General features: G+C 37.9%; 1 protein-coding gene across 2 annotated transcripts; it reads left to right on the plus strand.

Annotated features, from left to right (window-relative positions):
* Positions 1 to 2,171: 2,171 nt before the first annotated feature.
* On the plus strand, positions 2,172 to 13,213 carry RNF141 (ring finger protein 141). 2 transcript variants are annotated; one of them, XM_030451242.1, is made up of 6 exons: positions 2,172 to 2,282; positions 4,025 to 4,227; positions 5,550 to 5,658; positions 6,477 to 6,658; positions 9,309 to 9,416; positions 10,395 to 13,213. In XM_030451242.1, the coding sequence occupies exons 2-6, from the start codon at positions 4,043 to 4,045 to the stop codon at positions 10,543 to 10,545; spliced, it is 735 nt and encodes a 244-aa protein (XP_030307102.1). In that variant the 5' UTR covers positions 2,172 to 2,282; positions 4,025 to 4,042; the 3' UTR covers positions 10,546 to 13,213. The 2 variants fall into 2 exon arrangements, with proteins under 2 accessions (XP_030307102.1, XP_030307103.1); XM_030451243.1 differs by having other exon boundaries at positions 4,028 to 4,227.
* Positions 13,214 to 15,641: the final 2,428 nt, after the last annotated feature.

Here is a 15,641-nt window from a genome sequence, read left to right on the forward strand (position 1 = left end):
GACAAGTGGAAAAAAACCAAGTTTGAACTGTATCTCAACAGTTATATTTAATATCTTTTGTATATATTAAGGTGGGGCTTTCATAATGAAGATCTCAAATGATGGTTACAGTACTTTATATAAAAATTAAAATATTGTAGATGTGTTTGGACGATTTAATCTCATTAACAGTATCTCACAGTTAAAAGCAGAGATAAGGCCATCAAGAAAGGCCACAGTGAACACTTGTCACAATGGTGTCAGATAGCAAATGGGCTTAAGGACACAGGCAGTGTTCGTGGACTCCAGGTAATTTTGTATTTTTTTGGTGACTAATTAGAGTTTCCCCTCTGCCTCTCTTTTCTGTGTTTTAGAGATTAGAAATTACCTCTTTCTCTGTTCTTTTCCCCACCACCAAGAGATAATTATCTATGGCTTCTCTTACTCTCCTACTTATATTACCTCTATTCTACAGGCATCAACTTTCTCTGATTGTCCCATTCACACCTAAAGGAATCCTCAAACTTTTTCTCTTGTTCTACTCCAGCTGCAATTTTGGTGCTTCTGTTTTAGATCTAAAGGTATTTTTTTCCCCCTGCAGTGTTTACTTTTTAAAAAATCTATATTAGCTGATACCAAAAGATACTGCCTTAACCTATAAATGTCCTGGTTTATCCTGTACCTCAAAAACTTAGAAAGCTTTCATCTGCCCCTCTTTTCCATTGCACAATTTCTGCCAACACTACAAAGGATAACAAAGGAACCCATTACACTGTTCTGCATATAATAAAAGCTAGCTATAAGTACTTATCAACAAGCTGTTTTGTATTGTATGTATATAATGAGTGCTACTCAGATTCTAACTAGAAAAGTACAAAATGTTCTTGCTCATTGTTTAGCAGGCTTGCAAGGGATGTACAAAGCAAACAGGAAAACATTTATTTAAGTTCTAGACAGAAAGTGTCAAAACCCCAAACCTTTAACTGGCAGAAGCAGAAACTTTAAGATAAATCATTACATTTCTGATCTATCTCAAGTGCTTTTTTTACAAGACATTCTCAACAGCTATAAAATTCCTTGATGTCTCAGAAATTGCATTATGTTCAAGTATCTTGGACAAATAATTAATTCCACCTCACAGGACATCACAGTTTTTATTAGTCATTTGACAATAACACTGCTCTGATTCCCACACTAAGGCTACAGATGTTTGCTGACCTTCGGTGAAAGGGCTGCTTGGCCTGCAGGAAATACGACGAGGTTCTCAGTCCAGCCCAATCCAGTCTGGAATACAGGGGAGTCTCTACCGTGGGAAGTACGTGTGTCTATGTGTGAACAGAAGTAGCCAGGAAGAGGAAGTACGTACTACTCCTTTTCTCCACATTAAATAAAAAGCCACCCAACTCTAGAATTAAACCTTGAAGCATCAGAATGCAGATGACTGACCTAGAGAATGTTCTAGAATTTCTGTTCCTAAATGGCTTTTTATATTTATGGGTGCTGTGTATTTCTTTTTGTAAAAATGTCAGTGAGCACTGACCTTTGCCACATGCATCCAACTTCCACATCCTCCACTCCAACTGGAGTCTCCCTTCCCCACCACCCTGGGCTGCGCTGGCCAGACTGGGGAAGTGTTTTGCACCAGCAGTTGCCAGTCTATGATGATTTCACCAAGGTAGATGCTTTCATTCCATTAAGTATAATTTAAATTTCTATTTATTGTAGCTAATAGAAGAGAGGATAAATCAGGTGGGTCTTAGGTCCCTTCATGCAACCCCTGAGCTGTGCAGCACTGACTGGGCATTAGCTGAGGGTGTAACAAGGCTTCTCTGGAAGTCTCCCCATTTTGGTCATTCAAGCTATTACATGCTTTTTCTTAAAGAAAACAACCGAGTACCCCATTTCTGTTGCAGAACAGAAAGGATACTCAGGCTCTGCTCAACTCTAACGCCATCACCGGCTCCCCCGTGTAACCACTCTTCCAGGCCGCATAAGGACGGGCGGCGCTGGGCCGCCCAGTGTCGCGGGGGCTGAGGAAGGCAGACAGAGACCAGACGTGTCCCGCCTCTCCGTGCCGCCCGGCCCCGGCCTGGCGGTGCCGCCTCTCCCCTGCCAGCCGAACCCGGCGACCTCCGTGTCCTGGCAACAGCGCCAGCCGCGCGCCGCGTCACCAACCCGCGCCGCGCGCCGCCGCCACTACGCCTGCGCTGCTCGCCGAGAGCTGGGGCGCGCGGGGGAGCGGCCCCGCTCCGGTCCCCGTCGGGCGGTGGCGGGTGCAGCAAGCAGGATGCCGGGGCGCCGGGGTGAGGTGGCTGCCGGGGCTCTCCCGTTCGCGGACCCTTGGGGGCTGGCGCGCGGCCCGCGGTCTGGGCGTCTGGGCGCTCTCTGGGGAGCACAGGCCCAGGCCCGTCCCGGGGGAAGCCGTTGGGTGCGGACGCCCTGAGCAAAGCCCGGCCGCTCTGCTGAGGCGAGCCTGGCTGCTGCGTCCGCCAAAGAGGAAAGGGTCGAGTGGCGGTTACCCGTGGGCGAAAAGGGCGGAGGGAGCGGGGCGGTTCGAGTGTGACGCAGGCGGGCTGTGCGCGCGGCCTGTCTCGGGCCGGACCGTTGGGGACGGTTAAACGGTTAAGCGAGGTGAAGCCCTGGTCGCGGGGAGCTGAGGGCAGCGCGGCGCTTCCCGTCAGCCGATGTCGGAGGGGCTTGAAAGGGAGAAGGCTCCTGGTGCCCCCACGTTACCTGTGTGTGATTCTGTGTGTCGTGATACTGAAGAGTATATGGCAGGAAACATTGAGGAAATGTACAAAGATAAGGATATGCTGTATTTGAGTGCTGAGGGAGATGATTGGAGGGTAACTTGGAAGGAGGAAATTGACTTCAGTGGAATCACATCTGTCTGAGCACAGAAATTGGTCAAAATTCAAACATTAGTTTGGAAGTTTATTTTCTTGTGTGAAATACCACAATACTTTGTAGGATGCTCCAGTACGAGCTCACTTTATGTGTGCTTTGTTTTACTCGCACAGTGGTAAGATGTGGACAGCTGTGGCCCGTGTTCCTGGGCAGTTTTATGCCCAAATGCAGCAATATGTGCATGCAGGGTGAAGTTTTTCTATGATGCCTCTCATAAGGTGTTCATAATGCACCTAGCACGACATTATTCCATATGTAAGTTATTGTTGACGTTTGGCAGTTAGCTTACCATTGCAGGCCTCTGTCGATAGCAGTCTTAAAAGAGTGTGAAAACACAAGTTTGCATTACAAGTGATAAACTCTAAGACAGAATTAGTTTGCATGGCTCTACTACTTCAGGACAAAAAAGCAGAAATTTTGGGGACTGTCAAATGAGGTGGATCAAGGGAAGGAATTGGATAAAGACTCTGAATCAGAAGGTGTAGGGTAGATTGTTATGCAGACTTTTGGGAAAAAAATGCACAAGTGTAAAGGAAAGGTGAAAAAAATTGGACAGGCTTGACCAAGTGAGTTCTCTAATACATCCTAAAGAGGAGTGTTTTTTGCAGACAGGGAGATTCCTGAATTGGTCTATACTCATGTGGATTCCTTGGCTGACGAGTTTAAGAATGCTGTGAGAGCTCTTTTGATCTGTCAATATCAATCTGATAAAAGAAAGTTGATTGCTAATGTAGTGTCTGCAAATAGGCATATATTAGTATGCTTATTTGCAAACATTCTGACTTTCACATGTACAGATATTTAGGAGAAACAAACATTGTCATAAATTTCCATTGTCATCTTAAGATTTTCCTTTCTGTTCCATTGGATGTATTTATATGTGTATGCTGGAGCTGCTGAAAAATCTGTGTGAAAAATTATCTAATATCTAGTATATACTAGTAATACACATTTTTCATAAGTTCTTAATGCCACATTCCAGTCTGTTCAAAGTGTTCTGCTTTGTTTCTGATTTGACTATTCAAGTTATGTTACTGTAGAATAATTAGACTGGTTATTAGGTACCTAAACTCTTACATTAAGAATAAGGGAGTAGCCATTCATAAAACATACAAACGTAACTCTCAAATATTTTTAGCAGAGACTCTACAAGTGAATGAGAACTTCTTTCTACGGAACTGAGGTGAAGAACTTCACCATGGGTCAACAAATTTCAAACCACACACAAACTGTAATTAACAAGTTGCCAGAAAAAGTAGCAAAGCATGCTTCCTTGATTCAAGAAAGTGGTTTCCTAACGTATGAAGAGTTTCTGGGAAGAGTAGCTGAACTTAATGATGTGTAAGCCTTACTTTGTTTTCTTCTTTTTTTCATGTTTTATGGAGACCTTGTATGCAATATATTCTGTGCTGGCTAAGCCAGACTTGGCCATTTGATTTTGAAATGTTTCCTTCAGTTCTTAAGGTTTCTATGATGGTTGTAATTATACTTTAAAACCACAGCCATATATCCTCCTTAAATTCACTTTTCTCCAATACTTTTCTTCCAGCAAATGTTCCATCTTAGAAGCTAGCAAGAGGGAGATTGCATCCAAAGATGCAATGCTGCTTCCCCTCTACCCATCACTTTTGGTAGGAATTAGCAATATGAGCCTCATAAAGTACAGCTACACTAGAAAGGTAGTACCTGAAACCAAACTGTTTGTGACTATCTCTCAAACCTCTGTGGATACGCAGTGCTGTTCCTTATTAAACATGAGGCAACTGAAACCAGTGACCAAGATAGTCCCCACCAAAAGGCTGCATAAATAAGATTATTCATAGCTGTCTTTTTGTATGACTAATACCTTAGCATTAAAAAGAAATTAACAAAAAGAATTTTCATTTGTACCCAATATTGATGGTATAAAATTATATGGAGTAGGCTTTGTAGCGCGTGGCTTTTGTCAGTGTTGAATGTTTAACTATAAAGTGAGCTTGTATTCACTTTAGAAATTGTCTTCTAGTGTTATACATAGATTTTGAAGAGCATTACTTTATGCTTTGCCTGAGAATTTAAGCATAGCTCAATATAACTAACTCCAAAATATCATGGTGGTGGGGTTTTCTTTATTTCTTTACAGTGTTTACTTAAGCCTGAATGGGACCTAGCTTGTTCTGTTTCTTATGAAATAGACCTTTGAGTCTAAAATACAGTAACTCCCAAAATCACCACGTCATCTGAAGCTGTCACCTGTTTGCTTCATTATTAATATATACTAACAAAAATACACTTTATCTGTATATGTTGGTATTTGCGTGGGTTTTTTTCATATACATGGTAAGGAAATAACCTTTTTAGATTGACCAAAAGACTGTATGATTAGTATAATAAATAGTGGAAGTAATATAAGTTAAAATGTCAACAAATGACTCCTGTTTGTTGATGCTTGATCAAAAGACTTGCACATCATTTTCTGAAATTTACTCTGCAATTTAAAATTAAATGGACTGTGTATTTTATAATTATGAGATGCTGTAAGTTCATGTTCCTGGGCAGCATTGGTAAAATCTCTTTTTATCAATAAAGGATAAAGAGCACAATAAATAATACTGTAGTGGCTGAGGTTGCTGATCTTTGTATCACCCAGTACATGTTGTAAAACTTACGTCTTTTTATTTCAGTACTGAAAAATTGGCTTCTGGACAAGACAAACATTTGTTATTTGAAGTGCAGCCTGGTTCTGATTCTTCTGCTTTCTGGAAGATGGTTGTTCGGATAATATGTACTAAAGTAAGATTCTTGAAAACAAAAAGCTTTTTTGTAACTAAGTTTAAAGGAGTTATGTATTCCAATGGAGTGCATACTGCCCAATAGTCATGAATTCAGATGGTTTGTGAGGTCAGGTCATGGTAATTGGATAGTACAGCAAACTGGAAACTGTATAGTTTGATAATATTGAAGTTAGGCAGTAATTCTAAGCATTATTAGTCGGACTAGTGTAACTGCATATTCTTATTTCTTAGAAAACCAATCTGAAAGAGTATAACTTAGTTTGAATAACAAGACAAAGCTTACTAAGCTTGCTCTTTTTAGTGAGCAGATTTTTCCTCTCTGTATAGTGTCAGTAAACACTCTTAAATTGCCCTGAATCTGCTCATCAGTCTTAAGATGCTTGGTTTCTCTGTAGGCAACTCTCAAACTTTGTTTCAAACTCAGCAGTTTGTAATTTTCTGTTTGTACTTAGTTTTCATTAAGGCAGCCATTGTTGTAGGGTATTTTAAATTCAGACATGAAATTACTGATTATTCTGTTATTTGTTCTAAGTTTTGTCTATTTATTTAGGCAGTAGGATCCTACTCACAACTTAAACCATTTGAGTAGTGATAGTGATTGTCTTGCCCTAATAATCATGTCCTCTCTGTGGTATCGCTTGTGCTGAAACAGCTGTGTTTGCAGGTCTTAACTCTTATTGAAGGAGACTACAATTAGCCAACATAGTGATTGATGCTTGAGAAGGTGGCTACTGCTGAGACTTGTGCATCAAAAGAATTTTGAGCAATGTCAAGAAAAATCTGTTGTGTAATTGTTATCAATTCTTATATCTTAAGATAAATAAAACAAGTGGCATCGTCGAGGCTTCCAGAATCTTGAACTTATATCAGTTCATTCAACTTTATAAAGATATCACCAGTCAAGCAGCAGGAGTTCTTGCACAGAGTGGTACTTCTGAAGAATCTGCTGAGAGTTTGATGTCTGTGTCATCTTGTCAGGCCAGCTTATGGATGGGAAGGTATTTTGATATACTCTAGCTTCTGACCATAGTTACAACATAAATATTCTGGAACTTGTGTGTAGAACTTGAACTATAGACTTTGTAATCAAAGCAGTATGGTCTTGGCAGATGCAGACTTTGAATCATCACAGACACGAAGAGCACACGTTCATTTGGACCAAGAGAGCTGTAGGGTACTTGGGTGAAATTCTGTTGGTGCTACTATGCCTTAGTTTCAGAACAGTTGCTTAATTAGTAATTCTAATATAAACACAGTATATGTTGAATCTCCTGAATAAGGAAATAGGAGGAAATGGAATCAACTGCAGCTACAAATCTAGGGGGTTTGACAGTGTTTGTTTAAACAGATTTTGTTATTGTTCCACTTGAACTTTCTCTTCCTCTTTTATATTTTGGCATGTGAAAGTTCCCATCTGTTGCCACTAGAAAGTCATCAATTACAGTAATAATTTAACTGGTAAGACTGGAAAAATGTGGACTGTCTCTCACATGTTGACATCCTGCTTTGTTAACTAGAGGAAAAGCAAAAGTCTGAGGTCAACACCTGCAAAAACTTCAATCCAAACTGACCATAAGAGCAAGAATCTTGTCACCCTTTCACTGTGAAAATGTTGATGCCAGTAATTCCTTACTTTTAACTTTCTGAATTATTTTAGAGTTCTAAGTCAATTTTAAGAAAGGTAGAGGTAGGTGTTACAAGAAAAAGTAGCAAATGGCATAGTTCTTGCTAGCCAGTGAAGAGCTGGTAGCTGGGTATTTTGACAAAACAAGTTGCTGAGCTTGTTAGCTGTCACAATCCAGCTATTGGGATGAGAAAAGGGTCAGCTGTGTTGTCAGATAGAGCCCACTGTTTTTTCTAAGTCAGTGGACTGCAGATTGTGCTTTTCATGTAATTTCCTGCTTCTCTTTTTGGCAATAATCTTAAATTATTGTCTGTTCTGAGTTATTAAAATGATAGAACCAGGTAACAAATTGTGGACATGCTTGGGAAAGCATATTTTCCTGCTTTTTCTCAGAAATATATATGGCTATACTAGAACACACGTGTATCTGGAAATGGCCATTTACTTCAAAATAAACAAAAAAACCCCCATATGCTTATGCAAACAATTGCACATATTGCTAAAGCTGATGTGCCAATATAAGGTGTCCTAGGTAAGATTCTTTTTCAATTTTCAGACTTTTAGATGGGGTAGACAAACATCCTTTGTGTTTGTAATCTTCATGGCTTGAGGTAGTACAGTGACAAATAACAAAAAAAAATATACTTTTCTGATACTCTGGTAATATGCTGGAAAATACAGTTTGAAGCACCTTCAAGTATTTTACACCGAGGAAATCTTCTGTTTCTCCTGTTAAATCCTCCCTTTTGCCTAAATTCTACTCAACTTTAGACCAACTAGGCATCATTGTACAAAAATAGCAAATATCATCTGTTTCATTATTCTTCTTATCTTAACTTCTTCCACTGGAATAATGCCCATTCCTCTAGAACATCCTCTTCCTATTTGGAGCATTCCAAAACAGCCATAAATGTTTTCTGATAGTGAAGAGACAAGCATTTCCTTAGTTTGTCACCCATGTATTTTACCATTGCTTCAGAAACTTAGTCCTATGGATAAATCTTAAGTTCCAGAAACTATGACATCCATTTTAATTGCTTGTATATAGATCAGCAAATCTCAAAAATCAAGATTATTTACTAGGTTAGTACTCAGTGTTGCATGGGGAGGGAAGTTAAAGGGAAAAACTTCAAAGAACATAGTGAGCTAATTCAAAGATAGGCTTTTGGTAACTGTTCTCACTGTATGCAAATCACTGTGTAATTCTAAAAAAAAAAAAAAAAAAAAATTTAGCATTCTGAAGTAGCTCCTCAAAAAGCAAATTGAAAAGGAAACCCCAAGAATGTGCTGAACAAAAGCATGTTAATTGCTGTTTGTTACCTGGCTAATCTCTCCAGGTAAAAATTACTTTGTATTTGACAAGCTCCCAAGATAGCTAAGCAAAAGAAGCCTGGTCAGTGGTCACAGGGGTGGATTGTCTCTCCTGAAATGCTCCTTCAAGAGTGTCTCAAGTCACAGAAGGGATTTCCAAATCAGGATATTTTTTAAATCTAAAAATTTCAGAATTTCATGCATTCTAGTAGTGATCCTCTTGATGTGTGTTTTGATCTAGGATGTTTAAGACAGTACACAGAAATTCGGCCCAAGTTCATTATGAAGTAGTTCAGCCTGACACTCTGTGGAAGAAAGGCAGATTCTTCTCCTGCCTTTAATGTAAACAGTGTTTCTGGTTTTCTGTTTTTTGCCCCCTGTGGTATGTAACAGTTACAACTTCTTACACTTCCTTGTTGATATAGAAAAGGATTTTCGTAACCCTTTGCAACACCAGAAGCACCATGACACAAAAAATAAATGCATATTCTAACTTGATTTAGTTGAGGCTATGTATGCTGACATAGGCTGGAGTGATGTAACTATTCCTTTTTAAAAATTACATGTTCCTTGCAGATAAGCTCAGAAGTTGCTTTCTGTCCATTACTAATGGTTATGAAAAATACAGTTACTAGTGTAGCTACTGGGCATAAATATGATTCTATTAATTATAAAACTAATTAGTTATCTTAGACAAGTTTTCTTTTCTGCAGGGTTAAGCAGTTGACAGATGAAGAGGAATGTTGCATCTGCATGGATGGGCGTGCTGATTTAATCTTGCCATGTGCTCACAGTTTCTGCCAGAAATGCATTGATAAATGGTAATGCATATTAAAGAATATTAATTGTTTTATAGTATGTACTGGTTACCTGATATGTTTCAGTTTGGTCTGACAGATTCCTTAGTTCCCATATAATTTAATGTCTGGAGATATTTACAAGCTAATGTACATATGATATATAACAAAATCAGACTGTAGAAGAGGAAAGGAAGAATTTTGTTTTGGAAAAATAGATGTGAAGGTGCTATTCAGCATTTGTTTTATAATTTCTTATCTTTATTCTTATGAAATTGAATTACTGTATTCTTGCACAAAAACTAGAGAAGATGGTATATACTGATGCTGGCTTGTTATGCATTGCTATGCTTGTTATTTAAAGGTTTTAAAGGAAAAATCAATAGTTTGTTAGACTAAAAATATGAAGGCAAGTTGGAATGTCTTACCAATTTTTTTTTGGAAATAACTGTCAGGGATTTTGGCTAATGAATCAGCTTGAATCCTAACAAAATTCCAGTTATACCAATCTTTTTATTGGTATTCAATTTTTAAGGTTCATTTCTTCTTACCTAGGCATAGAACAGTGGCTCCCAGCTCAGAATCACAGTTGTTTGGGACCTCTGAATTAGTCATTGGAAGGAGATGTGACCCTGGGGGACCCATTCGAGACTTTAGAGCTCTGAGTGACCCAGGAAAGGGGTTTCTTTCTCTCTTCAGATAGGAAGCTTATGGGGACTGGTTTCTGAAGTACCTCAGATGTGTATCTGAAGATCAGGAGAATTAATTTAGACTCAAAAAATGGAGCTACATTCAGAGCTGTTTGCCAAAACAAAAAGAAACAGCTTTTAAACAAATGAAAAAATATATAAATGGTCTAATCCTGTTAACCTGGTTATTCTTGAGGTTCTCACTGGGTTATTTGGGGTGTTTGTTTTTGTTTGTTTGGGGACTCTTTTGGCTTTTTTTTGGCCAGGAAAAGACCATCAATGAAAAATACTCATTTCTCTGACTTCCTAACAGGAGTGATCGTCACAGAAGCTGTCCAGTCTGCCGTCGGCAAGTGACGGGGGCAAGTGACTCTTGGGTTGTCTCAGATGCACCTACGGAAGATGATGTGGCTACCTATATACTTAACATGGTAGATGAGGCAGGCCAGCCTCACAGACCCTGACACTGGCCAGCAAGCTGATAGTAGCAGAAGCACTCAAAGCTTTTGTTTTCATAAACATCTGATTTTACCTCTCCTTGCAGTTCTTCCAAGTCTGTCTTCTCCTCGTAGCTGCTGTGCCTCTATGCTGCTCTTCTAAAACACAGGTTATACGAACCAGTGTATGTGCAGTCTTAATTAGCAATCTGTACTTTCAGTAGACTTCTTAACAAAATTTAACAACTTTTCATATTAACAGTTTGGCTACTAGGTGAAGCAGTTTATAACAGCACAACCACAACTGCTAACTGCTGTTTGAACATCACAGTGTACTGCTACAGAAGATGAACTATGTCAGATGGCTTGACCTCACAGTTCTTATCCTTAAAAGCTTTTAGTTTCATGACAAATGTGAATAAAGGTGAGTTAGCACTAGTGATTATTAATTTGAAAATTTACTACTGAAACTTGAAGATGTCCCACTGCCTGTTCTTCAGTAGCCAGTTATTGCTGGTTTTAGTGTTTATAGACACATCTGATCTGAGTGTTAGTAGTCTTTTAAATCTGATTTGGAGAGTGTAGGCAGCACTGTAAATATACTCATGCACTTCTCTTTATACTTCTAACAAGATTTTCTCTTAGGGTATTTTTTTTAAATACAATATTTAGGATAGTCTTATTAGCTTGGAAACATTAAGCAGTTTCATATACAATCCTTTTTTAATCAAGAACAGCCAAAATTATTTTTAAACATTAGGCATATCTGAAGAGAATGACAGTATTTGGAGGTTAAGATGTACTTTAGTCTGATGCTGTGGTTTTACCTGCTTCTCTTGAGGTTTTGAAGTGTTAACTCAGAGTTATAAAGGATACTAAGAGTTATATGGTGATGATCCTAAGGAAAGGTGCTGTGCTTTATTATCTACAAGTGCAATATACTTTTATGTAGCAGAGAGAGACTTCCACTTGAATAATAATGTTTGCAGTGAGATGCGCATGTGACAACTTGGGAAAAGGGATATCACAACTGAAGGGCAACAGTGTATTTCTGTGTCTAGCACAGTAAAATCCTTAAAGAGCTGTGTACAGACAGTCTAAAATGTTAATGTTCAGGAAACCCATCTTAAGCCTCTTTTGCATAAATATTACTAGAAAAATTAACTGCTGTTGTAGATAATTAATTTTCAGTATATATTAACAATACTCTTTTAACTTGAGGCTATGAGAAATAATCAAGTGTAGCATTTGAGAGAATATCAGCATAAATCTTGCTTACTTTAAGACTGCATTTTTAATTACTGTATTTGTTAAAATTCAGTGATGCCGTAAGGCTAAGGCCTTTTATCACAGACAGGTTCTGAGGTAAAAGGCATGTACACAGGTAGATAGGTACATTTGGGTTATTTTTCTTGATTGGCTGCAAAATAATTTAGTTACATAGGGGACTAGATCTTGGGAATCTCTCTATTATACTTTTATTTGTTCAGAAACATGCATAGCATTGGCAGCCATTTGAGCTTGGCTTATGGCACAGTTGTCAAATTTGCCATAGACATTAAGACAAATAAGCAACTACTTCTCTTGTGTATATCATCAAGGGCCAGGATGACTTTGTGTGTAAATCTGTAATTAACTATCGAAAAATCCATTTATTAATGTATATAGCTTAGAATTGATTTTTTTTCCCTCCCTTTGTTAATCCTTTTATATCAATGAGATACTCTTCAGAATATGCTTGGACTATTTGTTGCATAACTGCAGTTATTATTTGGGCTGAAGATTGTTAAAGGTCAGGGATTTTCCACTAAAATATTTGCAAATATTCCTAATCACACACCAGTTTGGGTTCTTTTTGCTTTTTGAGCTTACATTAGCCCATGTTCAGAAATCTAAAATGAACTATGAATTTTTTTAAACTTTTTGTATCACTGGAACGAGAAGAGCATCTAAATTAAAGCTTGAAACTACTTTGTTTTTCAAGTATTTCAAGCATTATACTTCTGGAATGAGATTTTGTAAGTTGACTTTCTGCTGAGAACTTACATGAACTTCTTCAGATGTAATTTTATAATGATGCAAACAGATTGTTAATTGCAGCATAATCACACTTGCAGTTGCAATATAAATTAATGCAAGAATTATTTAACTAGTGAAAAAGTAAACTTTGTATTCTGTACAGCTTTTTTTTTAATTAAGTTGCTGTAATTCACACTGCTGTGATGTAGGTACTGTAATGTGTGCCTTGTAAAATATATGTACTGTATGTTATATGGGATAATAGGTAAACTAACACTGAAAAACTAGTAATTTAGTACTGATACCTAGCCTGAAGTGCTACATTTAGCAAACGGTTTTGGAAAAAGGAATCAGATTGGCAGGGACATGGCAGTGGGTTCCAGAAGTTAGGCCTTGAAAATGTGAATTACTACGAATAGCTATTGGTGGAGGGCATTAGAAGAAACTAAACTTTCTTGTGTTAAGATTTCCTACAAGTTTAATGTGAAATTGTAATTTAAGCGTATTGTATTAATAGCTAAGGACATTCCAGTATATTAAAATTTGTGTATGAATTGTGCAATAAAGTTACTTTGGAAAAAATGTCTAAGTTCTTTTAAGCTTAAGGAATGTCTTGGCTTTAATACCATAGAAGTATGAAAACTGAATTTTAATCCAAATAAAATTTCATTGTGCAGGTGGTGTGATTAAAAATATGTCATTATGAGTCAAATGTCTCTTAAATGTTGCAGTTTTATATTAGTAGGTAGCTTAAATGCAGCTCTGCAAAAAGACTCACTCTGATTCTTCTGGTTTTCTTTTGTCAAAAAATTAATAATTAATATTCTACAGCAATGGGAAAAAATAAAGACTTCTACTTCTTAAAAGGATAGCATTGAGAAGCAGGTTTCTTTGGGGAAGGTTTTTATTTTTTTTTAATTCAAAGTATGATTTCTTTTTTTCCTCCCAAGTGATTCCATTGTGTTTCCAATAGAATATTAAAGCTTAAGAATGCTAAGATTTGGAGTATTCTCAGATTTTTTTCTGATTTTTAGTAAGACTAGAAGTATATAATAATGCCACTGTTTCTTCTTTCTAGTTACTTGGTTTATCTGTTTGGATCTTTCAAAGCCAAGTGAGAAATGGGAGAGGAATTCATTAACAGATCAGGAAATTGAAATAGCAAAACTTACCAATTGACATCCATACCAGGAGGTAGGTCTACTTGAGGAATTAAAAATGTTTATATTTACTAGGTTCAAGTTCAGACACTATATAAATGCAATGCACATTTCTTTTTTTTTCTAGAGGAAAATAGCACATTTAACTTGTGTATCTTTCCTTTAAAAAGAATTCTGTGTAGTGAAATGAGGCAATCAGGTGTTGCTAATTACGAGGTGGGAGGCATGAGCTTGTGCCAAGCCCACCTATGCCCAATTAGGGCTGACTCCAGCTGCACATGAGCAGGATTGGGGGGCCAGTAAAAGGTGAGCTTCCAAACAGGTGCCCAGCTCACTCTCGAGAAGCCAGAGGAGGAGGTTAGGTGAGTCCAGAGCAGAAGCACTGAACAAGGCCAGCCAAGTCTAAAGGCGACAAGATCGGAGCACTGTTTGTGCACCTTGGCAAGAACAGCTGCTTGACTTCGAAGTGCCGTACCCCAAGAAAGGTTTTGTCTGCTACAGTTCTGTATATAATTGTAAAGGTTTTCTGATCCATGCTCGTTCTAATTCTGGAAATGAGGTAAGCAGCAAGATCTTTGTGCTAGAGGTTTGACCTGGACTGTTAAATTCCAGCCCTGTGTTGCTATATGTGCCAAATGCAGCATTTTTAGGAGGACAGTCTTAAGAGCTAAGGGTCTTTGTGCTGTGTTTCCTGCTGAATCCAGGAACAGCAGCCTCCTTGGGGAACATTAAAGATGCTTCGTATAACTGGGAGCTGTATGTTAACCTGTCTGGCCTTAATTCTCAAAACTGAATGTGTGTATTTTTCAATTTTGTATCCACTGAGTACCCATGCTCTGTAATGGAAGTACTTGTGACTTATATTACAGTAATGAATTAGTTTGTTTTCCATTAAACTAGTCTTGAAGGTAATTTATCATAAGGTTTTATCCTCACCTGTTCTACGCAGGTGAGTCATATTCTCCTCTTTTGAGTGGGGGATATTCAAAATGAGTAATTTCAAAATGGATTTTTTTTTTAAATTGTCATTATTTCAGATGTTTGATTCTAAGGCCTAGAATTTATCATATGGCAATGTACTCTAACGACTGAACGTTCTTTCCCTGTTGCGGCGTGTAGCTGAAATTAACCTAAATGGGACAGTCTTCTCCTGCAGTAACTGCAGTGTAAGATCTCCAAATAGTGATGTTCCAATGAATGCTGTGTCTGTGAGGGATCTAACAACACATTATACTTTTGTATCTGAGCTGTCAGTGTGTTGGCAAATTATTTCTTACCTATTGCTTACCTCACTAACCTATGTTTAGTTGGAAATACTAAACAGTGGACATGGGTTTTGTAAGCCTGAGTTTTAGAAAAAAAAAAAAGGTCAGTTTTATGAACTTGGATGAAACTTTGAAACTCAGTCTAAGTCTGGTGGAACAAGGAATGCTATCAGGTAACTAAACAAGCACTCTTCTATGGTTCAGCATGCTATTGAAAAAGACAAGGTGTTTTTGTGAATTAGGCTTTTTCAGAAACCTGCACTTCGATTGCACATGTAATAAGGTAGGGTTTTGATGCAGCAGTCTATGCTTCCATGATAATGTTTTTCCAAAAAACTGTTAGACCATGCAAAATATACTCTTTATGTGAGACAGTGTCTGTTAGTCACAGTTAATGATTAAAGAATTAGCACTGTTGGTGTCTTACTATTATATGTACTCTTCTTTATGCTGTTTAACTTTGATATTTAGGACTTTGAGAGGTATGAGGGAGTAATACACATTCTTCAGTTCCAGATGAGTCTCTGCTTTTCTGCTTCATGAGTGCTGCTTTGTGTACAGAGATATGCATTTTAATCTATTTCAAAAAGTCCTTATTACTTTATTATTAAGGCTTTATATTTTCTAGTGAACATAGCAATTTGTGCTAAACTTTTTTCTGCAAAACTCATCTTGACAG

The sequence above is a fragment of the Calypte anna genome, chromosome 5 (assembly GCF_003957555.1).
Source record: "Calypte anna isolate BGI_N300 chromosome 5, bCalAnn1_v1.p, whole genome shotgun sequence".
In the NCBI taxonomy this organism is placed as follows: Eukaryota; Metazoa; Chordata; class Aves; order Apodiformes; family Trochilidae; genus Calypte; species Calypte anna.